Source organism: Ruditapes philippinarum, unplaced genomic scaffold (genome assembly GCF_026571515.1).
Source record: "Ruditapes philippinarum isolate M1 unplaced genomic scaffold, ASM2657151v2 ctg1169_1_1_1_1, whole genome shotgun sequence".
Lineage (NCBI taxonomy): Eukaryota > Metazoa > Mollusca > Bivalvia > Venerida > Veneridae > Ruditapes > Ruditapes philippinarum.
The window spans coordinates 195789-209383 of NW_026859164.1; the positions used below are offsets into that span (position 1 = coordinate 195789).

General features: G+C 32.0%; 1 protein-coding gene across 3 annotated transcripts; it reads left to right on the forward strand.

Annotated features, from left to right (window-relative positions):
• Positions 1 to 5969: 5969 nt before the first annotated feature.
• Positions 5970 to 11898, forward strand: LOC132755501 (fibropellin-1-like). Of its 3 annotated transcripts, none has more exons than XM_060746380.1 (10): positions 5970 to 6112; positions 6638 to 6711; positions 6823 to 6981; positions 7445 to 7520; positions 8101 to 8196; positions 8683 to 8796; positions 8919 to 9032; positions 10072 to 10179; positions 10834 to 11013; positions 11449 to 11897. In XM_060746380.1, exons 2-10 carry the CDS (start codon positions 6685 to 6687, stop codon positions 11601 to 11603), a joined length of 1029 nt encoding a protein of 342 aa, XP_060602363.1. In that variant the 5' UTR covers positions 5970 to 6112; positions 6638 to 6684; the 3' UTR covers positions 11604 to 11897. The 3 variants fall into 3 exon arrangements, with proteins under 3 accessions (XP_060602363.1, XP_060602366.1, XP_060602365.1); XM_060746382.1 differs by lacking the exon at positions 5970 to 6112 and adding an exon at positions 6188 to 6211 and having other exon boundaries at positions 11449 to 11898; XM_060746383.1 differs by lacking the exon at positions 8683 to 8796 and having other exon boundaries at positions 5972 to 6112; positions 11449 to 11894.
• The last annotated feature ends 1697 nt before the right edge of the window (positions 11899 to 13595 follow it).

Below are 13595 nucleotides of genomic sequence, written 5' to 3' on the forward strand. Positions count from 1 at the left end.
GTTCCAGCAGAGCATTTTTTCACTAAAGCTAGGAATGCTCTGCTAGATTGCCAAGACAGCTGAGTATTGCAGCAGAGCATTTTACACTATATTTAGGAATGCCCTGCTAGATGCCCAAAAACAGCTGAGCATTACAGCAGATCATTACCTTCCCTATATAAATTGAAATGCCTTTTTGCTTAGCTCACTGTTCACTGCTAACTTCTCACATACCATAAATTAATACAATTTCATAAACATCGCGTGATATTCATGAAATCATTTTCTTACAGGGTTAACTAGCCAAAAATAAACTCCATGAAGTACAAATTAAAGAACTAAAAAAGAAGCCGTTCTTTGGTCCACATGTCAATGTTAAAATATACTTAAATCGATCAATAATGGAAGATCAACACTGTTACTAGCCTATACATGTATTTTCATTTTTAATTTCTTTTAGTTTCATAATGTTATAACATATTATTCATCTATCTATTGTGTATTTTGTTTTGTTTTTCGTCATGACGTAAATCAATAACAGCTGCTGATCATTGTCACTTTTTTATGTTACCCATCTACAGGACATTATCTTATGCTGCTTTGCTTTTATGTAAATATTAACAGAGTTCGGTCTGACATTGTCACTGTTTTATATGTTATTCATCTATAGGACATTATGACATGCTGTTTTGCTTTTGACATAAATCAAAACAGAATTCTTTTTTTTTTACAATATATATACGCATCATTGTTTAAGAACATATAAACCTGATTTTGGTACATGTAAAAAAATGTATTGATACTTAAATCGAGAAGTCATTGGAAAACATAAATTAAGATTTCTTTCACTGCTATATTTTCTTCGAATTACTTGCAGTATGAGTGGATGGATTGATACTTTGTTTTTATGCCCCCACAATGTGGGAGCATATAGCGTTGCACTTGTCCGTCCGTCCATCAGTCAGTCCGTCCGTACGTACCGAAATCTTGTGAACGCAACTCCTCTTAAACCGGATGACATATTTTGCTTAAACTTACAGTGATGAACAACCTTAATGTGTAGATGGTAGTAAAGGAAGGAATTTTTGCTGCGACCAAATTTAACAGAATTATGGCCCTTTGTTGAATTTTTCACTAGATACTATGTAGAAATTTTGTGACGCAACTCCTCTTAAACTGGATGGCAGATTTTGCTTAAACTTACAGGGATGAACAACTTTAATGTGTAAATGATAGTAAAGGAAGGAATTTTTGCTGCGACCAAATTTAACAGAATTATGGCCCTTTGTTGATTTTTTCACTATATACTATGTAGAAATTTTGTGAACGCAACTCCTCTTAAACTGGATGGCAGATTTTGCTTAAACTTACAGTGATGAACAACCTTAATGTGTAGATGGTAGGAAAGGAAGGAATTTTTGCTGCGACCAAATTTAACAGAATTATGGCCCTTTGTTGAATTTTTCACTAGATACTATGTAGAAATTTTGTGACGCAACTCCTCTTAAACTGGAAGGCAGATTTTGCTTAAACTTACAGGGATGAACAACCTTAATGTGTAAATGATAGTAAAGGAAGGAATTTTTGCTGCGACCAAATTTAACAGAATTATGGCCCTTTGTTAATTTTTTCACTAGATACTATGTAGAAATTTTGTGAACGCAACTCTTAAACTGGATGGCAGATTTTGCTTAAACTTACAGGGATGAACAACCTTAATGTGTAGATGGTAGTAAAGGAAGGAATTTTTGCTGCGACCAAATTTAACAGAATTATAGCCCTTTGTTGATTTTTAGTTTTCAACTTGTGGCACATGTAGTCCAAAAGATATTTGACCTAGAGTCATAAGATTGACAGAACAGTGGCGTGTTGGGGCATCCGTGTCCTATGAACACATTTCTAGTTTATGTTTTGTTTAGTATCTGGCGTCTATTTTTTCTAAGTTTTGACAAATATGTTATGCCTTATCACTTTGATAAAGTCGCTCTAGAGTGATTAACATGCACAAAAAAATTAATCAATGACCAAGGTCCTAAACCTTACGGAAAATATCAAAGATATTTGAAGTTCGAACCCATTACCTTCATCTTGAAGTCAAGTACCTTATGACCGGGTGGTAAAGAGTTGTTTTGACTTCACACAACTTGTCCCTTAGTGTTGAGGGCCGAAATCTTGTCAGGGACTTTGGATTCTTTCATGTGTGGTAGCTATCTTTCTAACTTACGAAACGTCGTTGGTCCAACAAAGGTGCCCGCTAGTGCTTAATATATAATGTACCTTAGGTTCACTTCATCATAAGATATTTCCGTAACAATGTTAGTGTGACTAAAATTCAAACTAAAATGTTCTTGTAAGGTTCGTTTACTGCAGTGTCATAGTTATGAATAGTATTGATAAATAACAAATATGCAAAAATAGCACGAATGTTCAATATGATCCATGCATATACTCTGTTATATATCTCTCTGTAAAAGTCAGCTGGAACAAATTAGTTCCTCTCTTTGCTAAAAGTGCTTACGAGACTGCGAGACACATGTCACTGGTAATTTGCATGTTTATCTTGATATAAAAGAAATGCTTATATGTAATTGCTGGTTTCACTGTCTCCTTGGCCTTTAGAAGTGAGATTGAAGAACGCAAAAGATATTTTTAATTATACGTTAATTATCAAACAGAAACTTATGATGATGAGAAGAATATGACCTAACTATTCGCACTTGCCGGTGTGTCATCATTGCATTGTAATATTTAATGGACATCTCAGTTTTTCCCGATGTTGCATCATATAGCTGTAATATGTTATTTGTATTGTGTGTTTATATAATGATGTTTAGTATTTGTTCGTCAAGTTTAACAATTGACGTTTCTAGTCAGATGCCTGGTTTATATAATATGTATAATATCACAGTGAATCTTTATATTATCCATATGGCCTTAATAAATCTCTAACTAATGGAAGCCATATACTAACAATAAAATCAAGAATATCATTTTTGTGTTATGGTTTATGAGTCAGTTCTGTCATAGTCAAGAACTCCACTGAGTTTTTTATATGATGGGTGGGACTGGCAATAGTTTTCGGAAATTTGTTTACTTCTTGGTATTAGTTTGAGCTCTATTTTTCAGACCATCACGTTTTTCCAGAGTAAAGATTTATGATCAAATGATCACAAAATTAAAAGCGGAGCTCTAACTAATGATTTTCTATTTAATTATGAGTGTATTTCTTCAGGATTTTGTTGAGATTTTGGTTGCGTCAATATATCTGTGTAAAACTTCAAGTTATATGGTTTATGCCTTTTAGCTCAGTGGAGCTCCTTTTCGATGTGAATGTATATGTATAAAACATGGTAGCTTGTTTTGTGAGTCGCAATTGCACACATATGATATTCAATGCATGAAATTTTTGTATTGCATGCACATTATGTATTTTCCAATAAACATCTTATGCTGCGCACTTCCCAGAAAAAGCAAAACACAATCATGTCAATTGATCCACTTGGAGGAAAACAACGTATGTTGCGCTCTTCCCAGAAAAAGAAAAACACAACTACACTCATGTTGATCCACTTGGAGGTGAACAACGTATGCTGCGCACTTCCCAGAAAAAGCAAAAAACAAGTAACATACTCCGGTCGATGTATTTGAAGTTAAACAACATATGCTGCAAAATGTCAAGAAACTTATTCAGAATCGATGAAAAATGAATTCTGATCACCCGCTGTAAAGATATGATTATGAAAATAACTTATATAACAGGAGTGCATGATGACCCAGCAACAAGAGCCAGCGTCGCCGGTTAGAAAAATTATTGTATTTTCCTAAATATAAGAAAATATCAGTTTGGTTAATTGTAAGAGGAACAATATGTTGAGTGACTATTCATTCACATTAAAACATCATATCTGAAGCAAACTTGCTTAGCAATATTGTCAAGAAACTGCTATCATTATTGAAAAGCAAGTATTGTTTTGCAATATTGACCTGAGACTCATTACTTTTCGGAGGTGTTTCGTTAGTGTCCGTAAATTATTATGATAAATGTTAAAGATTTTATTGATATTATAAATCTCGATATTAAAATCAATTAACACTGCCCGATGGCCTAGTGGTAAGCATGACGAAGTTGTGGCGTAGAGGTCGCAAGTTCGAGTCTTGGACAATTCCTTTTTGTAGTTTTCATGTATATATTTTTTTATTATTTCTTTTAACAATATCAAACATAAGTTGATATATCATGTATTTCATTCTATCCTTTTTTTTAATTTCATTATTTTGATTTATTTTGTAAGCTTGTAATTCAACTTGTAATTCTAGCTTATAAATATACCGTTGTACCATAAATCGAAATCCGTATGGTTTACTTCAGAGTCCTATATTTACCGACAAATAATTACCGGGCATCGAATATTTGCAAAATGACTATAAAATATACATGTTTTAATCATTGCATAAACAATGCAATTATTCCGTAAAGTGCAAAGTGCATGCATAAAAAATATTTTTATGCATTATCGAAAAAATATATGATTCAGTTGAAATCAATATTCCCGTCGTAACATACGATATAGTTAACGTTTAATTGCCTTTCAGTGGGATAAAATATCAACACAAAGATTTTTTTTCTATGATCTAATACGATTTCGGATCCAAGGACTGTCACCCTACCGTCATTCCGTTTTGGAAACCTGCGCGACGGAAATCGACGGACGACAATTACCACTATTTATTTAAATAAACGTGCCTTTTAAACTTTTGAACGTTCTTGTCAGAAGTTTGACAGAAAGGGCCAAGTTTAACCCTTTACCAAGAAAAATTTAAAAGGTTTAAAAAAAAATTTTTCAATGTGTAAAATATAAGTATTCAAACATGTCAAATGATATAAAATATGAAACTGATTAATGAAAAACAGCTTTGAAACTATTTATACAAACTTACTATTATCAGCCGCCATATCATTCACTAGTTACCTGTATGTCTTATCACCAATATGTTACTTTAAATTGATTTCATAACAATAACATAAACCATGTAGTCACGTGATTCTTACAAAGAACAAAGATAAATTGTTTATAATTAAATAGATTAATAAAATAGAATAGGTTTCATAAGATATAAACAGTCAAATACATGTTATTTAAATTTGTAATTTCAAATATCATTCATGATATATTTATCATAAAATAGCAACGCTTAATTAAAGAATCGCTAATTCATCGGGATTATTTCTCATTTTTTAGAAATTGTAAGGTTGCTTTTTAAGATGTCAACATTTGTATATTTCGTATAGTTCATGTAATTGAGCAATGTGATTATATGTTTGAATTTTTTAAGATTATAAAAAATAATTGTGGTCCTTAATTGTTCAATAATTGATTTGCTTTTATTTTCAGATTTTAAGTCCTTCTCCTACCATAGATGTAATATTTAACTGTAATCAAACATAATATCAAACATGATCGCCGGTTTCTACATGCGTCTAATAATCCACCGCATTAAAAGGATAGGTAAAGTATACCTGACTAGCAAATTGAGTTTATACATCGGTAAAAAATACAAGTTTTATTTTTATGCGGAGTCTTGAAACAATCTGAAGCCTTTATAAAACATGTACTAATGTTGCCAAAACCTCACAATAAACTATTATTCAGAGAGAAAAAAAAAATACCTGTATACTAGTACTAGTATATAGTTTTCATTACCTTTCAAGAGTCATTCAATTGAGCGGTCGGTCTGTGGAAATTAATACCAGTCATTTTTGCTCTATAAGTATGTAAAATGCTCATATTGTGTAAGTGTCAGTCTTAGAAAAAAGATCAATGTTTCGACCATTTTAATTTTATTCTTTGTTTCACCATATATGCTTGAGTTTTCAAATACAGCTGCACTGGTTTGTACAAGATCCCGATTAATTTATGCATCAGCTTGAAACGGTCAAAGTGACACCACAGCGCATTCACCCTGTTAAGAAAAGGTATACATCGTTTTGCAAGTGTTAATTAACATCCATTTGAACACAGGAAATGTCATTAGAAAATGTCATTTAAAAAACAGATAATTTATTTTGCATAAATACTGAAACTTATGCCTTGTGTATCAGTCGTGAATTGGTTGATATCTTGCTTTATTGAAGGTAAGAAGTTGTATTTTCTTTCTATGTAGCATATCTTTTTTATTTTGGTATCTTACTTCATATTTGAAAAAGGACGTCTTTTCAACAACGATTTTTGTTGTAAGAGAATTGTTGTTAAATCTGTATCTATAATTACCTATTTTATGTTTACCTATGTTTAACTTCTTTCCTAGGTGTGCAGATTCTAAAAAAGAAAAGTGTATTAGATTATTGATCTATTAACCGTACTTTTGAATATATATGTAAAACTGTCTCTTTAATTTTGCATTTACAAATGAATTAAACATATTTACAAAAGAACTTGTATATGCAAATGATTAAAATATCTTAACAACAAGGAGTACGATTGCTGAATTGTAGCATAATCATGAAACCTAAAGATTTAGTAAATCGGTTTACGTTCACCATTTGATAGGCTTTGATCTTAAAAGTTGTTAGCGTTAAGGCTTCAGAAATGCTACCATTACGATTCAATATGAGGACATTAACTAATAATCTAAGGTCAAATTTTGTTGTTTTCTTCAGGGCTGTTTTATTTTGGATAGGAGAGTTAACATAGTGACTGAAGAACAATGGGAAAATTTACGATCACTTTTTTGGTGAGAAAAAAAATTTTCATTTCTTTTTATTTTCTTAATTATACATACAAAAGTGTTCGAATATTTTTAACATTCAAATGTTATCTACACATTCAACAATGTTTTTTCTAGCTGTTCTTCTTGGTATTCCTGTTTTTGAAAACATCTTCCTCTAAGTCGACGAAAGGGGTTCAAAGGAAGGAAACAAACAAACATGAATCTACGAAGACGTTTAAACGTCCGTCGCATGGGAAAGGCAAGGGAATAGTTAGATGTAATGATCGTAGTGAGGTAAAACATTGAACAAAAATTGAGCGCGTCACGACAAAAACAACATAGTGGGTTTGCGACCAGCATGGACCCAGACCAGCCTGCGCATCCGCACAATCTGATCAGGATCCATGCTGTTCGCAATCAGTTTCTCTACTTGCTATAGAGTTTGTAAGCGAACAGCATGGATCCTGATCAGACTGCGCGGCTGGTCTGGATCCATGCTTGTCGCAAACCAATTATGTTGGTTTTGTCATGACGCGGCTCATATAATGTTGTTAATATCTTATGACATGAGGCATTTTTATGCATATTGCGTGTACATATTACAATTTAAACTTCAAATCCGAAATGTTCTATTAATGCTTAATATATATGCTTTTGTTGATAAATAAATTAAATTCATGGTCATTCCTACACAACTGAAATGCCAGTTTTAATTTATTTAAAAAATCGTTTAATAAAAATATTTATTACATACCAGTGTCCAGATGGGTATGCATGCTTACTTCCTGGATTTGGACACGCTAACAGTAAATCGAATAAGAGATGCTATGAGTGTGAGTAGTTAATTTCAATACAACCAAAATACACTGAAATATGACCCCGTGTCGATCTGCCATTCAGTTTCACAACGTTTAAAGCATTTTGGGGAATTTACTATGTTTATTTTTATTTATCGTTTACGCTGGTTATAAATGTAAAGTCCGTCTATGTCTTATTTAATTTAGTTGATGTCCAGATACTAGCAATCACGTTGTTTTTTTAAATTAAATTATTATATAGCACAATGTCAAAAATAAGATAATCTAATTTAATTTTTTATGCTCGTCCAAATGCTCAACATAAAGAAGGAAATGCAAAATCAAAACCCCGGCTGAAGGTTCAAAGACTAAAGTGGAATTCAACATTAAAAATTTTCAATGGTCAAAGTTTGAACTGAGCCACATCTGGAGATTTGCCCGGAAGTTATCATGTAACATTCAATGTTACAAGATGCACATCTCGAATTAAATTGTGCAACAACAAAGGGCGATTATTGTGTGCATAAACGTATTTAATGCAATTCGATGTTTTAGAAGTAGATCACTTACAACTATTGGCTTTTTTACACTTTCTAGTGATGTCACATTGTTTCAGGTGGTTGTATGACGTATAGCCAATGCTATTTTCACCATAGAAACATGTTCTGCAATTGCTCTGGGTCTGGATTTACTGGGGAGTTTTGCGAAACAAGTAAATAATTTTGATATACTTTGCTTGTAACATATAACATTTGCGTGTGGTATGATGATAATAATACAAAATGCATGATAATTCTACGTAATGCATGATAACTTCAACGCAAAATGCATAGCAAAATCTCTAAGAAGCTGCCCATTGTTTGTACAGAACTGATATGTAATAATTTCAGAAATTCTTGACGCCACCATTTGTTGCATAGACAAACTTTCTTTAGTGAGAAGTGAATGCTACCATTTAAATACTTTAAATTAAAGTCCCCTGAAAGATGAATGTATTGACTCGTATACTTAATCAATTATATCCGTGAAAAATCAGTTTGTTTTTGTCTATATATTTAAATGATAACGTAATTTCATAGAAATACGAGCAGTAATACATACAATGAAATGATAAGTTAATCGTGTCTTGTTTTAAATTATTCTATAAGCATCTATCTATCCATGATCATTGATGGTGACACTTGTTTTTATTATTTAGATATAGATGATTGCATACCTATACCGTGTAATAACAATGGTACCTGCATCGATCAAGTGAATGGATACATCTGTCAATGTTTACCAGGGTACACAGGAGATCATTGTGAAAATGGTAAATTCATAGAAATACGAGCAGTAATACATATATTAAGATGATAGCCTAAGAGTGTCTTGTTTAAAGTCATTTTATATGCATTTCTATACATGATTGTGACACTTGTTTTTATTATTTAGATATAGACGATTGCATACCTATACCGTGTAATAACAATAGTACCTGCATCGATCAAGTGAATGGGTACATCTGCCAATGTAGTCCAGGGTACACAGGAGATCATTGTGAAAATGGTAAATTCATAGCAATACGAGCAGCAATACATATATTAAAATAATAGCCTAAGCGTAGCCTAGGAGGTCACTGTGGTATTTCTTGAAAATTTGTAGTGCATACATTAATCTCTTAAGAAAAATGTCATCAAAAGATTATTGTCGATATAATACAACCTTATATGATACCAACTAGCTTTACAAATCGAAAGAAAATGTCTCATGCAAAGAGTTTATTTTAGAATTTTGATATGCCTTTTACTTGTGGAGATGTAAATGTATATTGAAGTGACTAAACTATAATCACAATGTTTTGCTGATGTTAAATGACCGTATTGTAACCTTTTAACTACAAACAGTAGACAAATTAGTAATGAAATTTAAAGGGTCAAGTTTTGTGGCCATATGAAAATTTTGGATAAAATATTGAATGGACTTAACGAGATGGTAACATAGACAAGTTTATTTCAAATATTAGAGTTAATAAAGAAATGCTAGAACTATCAGAATTACTATGTAAGTATATTTTGTATTTGTCCTCTTTTTCGTAAAATGAGAAGTCTCAATTTGAAACATTTTGACAATCAATTAAGCATAAACCGTCTTCAACAGCGTTTAACTAACCAATCATTTAATCGTTAAACAAGAGTGCCGACGAAACGACTGAGTTTTTATTTGTTGGTTGGTTAATCACGGCGCACCAACACAGTATAGGTCATATGTCGCCGAAACAGCAGAGTTGATTTTGATTAACCTCGGGTGTTAAAAATTCAAACAACCCCAGGTATTCAGTCGTTCAAACCCATTTAGTCGTTAAACTGTTAAAGGTAACCGATCAACTTCAAAGGGCACAACGACGCATTTTATCAGACGCAAAAAAGAGCAATTAAACGTCTTTTAAAACGGCTATTGTCGCTTCTATGTCGCTTCCTTTGAGCTTTTTTAATCGTTTATTGTTTTCATATCAGCGACTTTATATTACGTAATATAACCTTTTTACTAGAATATTGTGTTTTGAAATTCGTCTCAATATTGAAATATGAAACTGTATTATTTTAAGTAATTGATAGATGCAACCCCTCCCCTTGCGGCGATAAAGAAGATTGTATTAATGTAGATGATGGTTATAAGTGTACCTGTGGCGGAGATGACTCAACAAATATTACTGGTAAGTGATTGATCAGTACTGGTTGGTTCGAGAGTGTTTCAATACGGTCATAGCTTCCAATACAATCTAACTAAAATTTCTATCAACTAATCTGGTAAGTATGTTAAACAAGTTATTTACAATATACTTTTGTATGATAAAATTAAATTATATTTGATTCATGAAAACTTAAAAAAGAAATCATAATATCTAAGTTGAGATATGGTTGTCTTTATACATTTTGAACATACTTGTTCAGGCAATTATTACAGCTTGAAAATAATAACATTACCACGACTAAGGGCTGGAAACTTTAAAGAAAATGGTATAGTTCTATCATTTATATTGTTAAGTTTAGATGTGATGTGGTGGAAGGGGAGGGGAGTAGCATTATATTACTATTTCAATATTTCCTTTTGATATAAGGGAAGCAATTGTGTACTAATTGTATGTTACGAGATGTGCTATTTACCTCCCTTGGAAGACATTTCATTTCGTAAATAGTCCCTTTGAAATCATTGAAAATTGCAATTTGATTAAAATATCAGCTACTCAATAACGCTTCGCTACATGTTGAACTAAGAAGATCTTACCTTTAGTCTGACTGTAAATAGTTTTGATACAAAAAACAATAAACACACAATGGAATAAATAAAGCACTTTGTAATTTCAAAGATCTTATGGCTACAAGTACACCTACTACGATTTGCTCACCGGGATATAATACTAGTGGCTACGATTATGACCTTAACATACAGTGGAAAATAGCTGCATCTGCTGGACAAACGATTGAGGTGTTCTTCTGGGACTTCGACGTTGAAAAAGATTATGATTATGTGTTTGTACAGGACGACGGTAATATTCAGCTTTATCTGATATACGTTCGTACGAATTTGTTTGTGTCAATTCGTTAATTCAAGGCCGCGTATATTTTAGACATAAAGGATAAACGCTTTTAAAATGGGCAGGGGAAAATATTAGTATATGGAATAATCATGTATAACTGTTTTCCTATTTCAAATTCTGATTTTTTTTTAATTTATCAAATACAACTTATCAAATCAAATACAGGCTCATAATTAGTGTATGCTTCTTTTGAATTGAAAGCTATCCGTGTTTGTTTTGAACATCAATGAAATGTAACAATTCTACTTTTTTTACTTAAAAAATGAATTAACCGCCAGATTTTTGACATGCTACAAACCGGGGATTTTTTATTAGCTCGGAAGGAAAATAAACACTGTTTACACTGCATTTCATTTTGATATTTTCTCCTTTTAAATTATACAGGACTACAAACTTGTCTTGGTATATTGACGGGAGAACATTACCAAATAATTATGCCGCAGACACTCGTGTCCTCAACCAATGAGCTTTCAGTAACCTTCCAGACTGATGAAATCTATTCTTATAATGGATTCTGCTTCAACTTTAGTTTGGAGTAGACGCGAATATGTATAATTGCATATAATTATACATAATATTTATTTCTCTCTCTCTTAGCGTTTCGTGTATATCTTATTTATAGATGGATCAAGAATTATGACTATATATTGATTTATAATTTTAGTCACACTAAACACAATTTCAGAAATTATGAAAATGTATCATTCAAAATGTATAGCTCAACTGTCTTCAATACCATACAGGTGAATGCTAAGCCTATTGATATAGGATATGTATTGGTTAAGAGAATTCTGTCAGAGATGAAGAAATAAAAATTTCACAAAAGTTTTAACCATTACTTTTCCTTGTTGTTTTATAATATAAGTTAAAAGAAGGAATAAATAGTTGTCGAGTTTTTAGTCATATTAATGGAATATAAGAAAACTGAAAACCATGATATGAAAACTATCCCATATAAACCGAGTGTATTCCCTGACAGTTCATAAAGCCCCGAGTTCTCTGGGGACAACGCCGAGTAGGCTGACCAGAACCCCACTGTTTAAAACTGTTGATGTGATTATGAACAAGGATACCAGTTTTATGACAAACTAACAAATAATACAGCACCTTATTAATACGACTTTTGAAATAGCCATAAAGGTCGCTATAACATTTAATATTTACCTTGTAGAAAATGGTATGAAATAAACATAGAAAGCTCCATGGTCATCGCCACATAAACACAGAGCCCTATGGCTGGAAGTTCTTAATCAAGGGCACAATGCCTAAAAAATGAATATTTGTTTTCTTATTGTAGAAAGGGAAAAATGTGATTTATAATGTTGTTATAATATATTTTATCAACCTTCAAGATATAAATCACCTTAAAAGAGAATAACTGAAGGGAAAATAGTTTGTGATAAAGGTAGTAAAATGAAAGCAAAGTGGTATTGTGACTCTCATACAAAATAATCAATAAAATTGACAAAAGACAAAATAAGGAAGATATTACTTAAGAATCCGGCCAATGAGTAACATTTTGGAAATGTATTTTAAAAGCTTTGAAAAAGTAGCATTTTGAACGTTTTTAGCCATTGAAATTTTTTTTTCGTGATCTGTTTAGCCCAGTGTAAGGGAACGCAGGCAGTTTAATGCAATTACCACTGCAATATATGCATTCGTAAATCCATTTGATTTCTTTTACGCCAACACTCTGTCATAACCATCATACATCACTGTCTTCCTCAACCTTTGTTTGTTTGTGTTATTTTACGCCTTTTCCCAACAGTATTTTAGTCATATAGGCAGGTTGTTTCTTTTTGCAGGGAGAGAAGAATTCATTTGAAGAAGAAATATGCTTTAAAAGTAAATAAAACATAGTTTAGATTTGCTTGTCTTCATAGTTTTTTTTAACATATTTGCCCAGGTAAAAATGGATGACCAATAAACATAAACAAATATATTTTCAAATAAGTGTAACATCATCTGACAATGAATAACATCACTAGTGCAAAGGACTCGAAACTTTAAAGATGTTGGTCTAGTTTTATCGTTTATATTTTAAGTTGAGATGCGAAGCCGCACTTTACGTAATTTAAAAGGAAAAGAATTGTCTGTCATGAGATGTACGACAGATATTTCTCGTTTCTAGTAATGCAATTATGCTTGAAATCATACAAATTGCATTCCCTTAATAACTTTACACTACACATAAACATAAGAAGATCAAGCCTTTACACAGATTGTAAAATTGATACAAATAATAATCAAAAATATAATGGAATAATAAAGAATAATAATAAAGAATTTTGTTTTTAAAGAATTAAACCCTACAAGTGAAGCTGTACTATGAACATACAGTGGTCAATAACTGCAGCTGTAGGAGAGTATTAGTTACCCGCACTCTAGAGCATGCCCATTGATTGGCTCATTTTTGCTGGGGTTCACTTATTGTGACGGAAGAGAAAGGGAAAGCGACAGATATATCAGATGCTCTTTCATTGGTTACTTTTTCCCGGGGTTTCATTTTGTGACCAGCAGGGTACGTGTTT

Coding starts and splice junctions, on each gene's coding strand:
- LOC132755501 (XM_060746380.1), top strand. CDS start 6,685: ATGGGAAAATTTACGATCACTTTTTTG. Junction 6,982..7,444: donor GATGTAATGATCGTAGTGAG/GTAAAACATTGA, acceptor ATTACATACCAG/TGTCCAGATGGGTATGCATG. Junction 11,014..11,448: donor TGTGTTTGTACAGGACGACG/GTAATATTCAGC, acceptor TAAATTATACAG/GACTACAAACTTGTCTTGGT.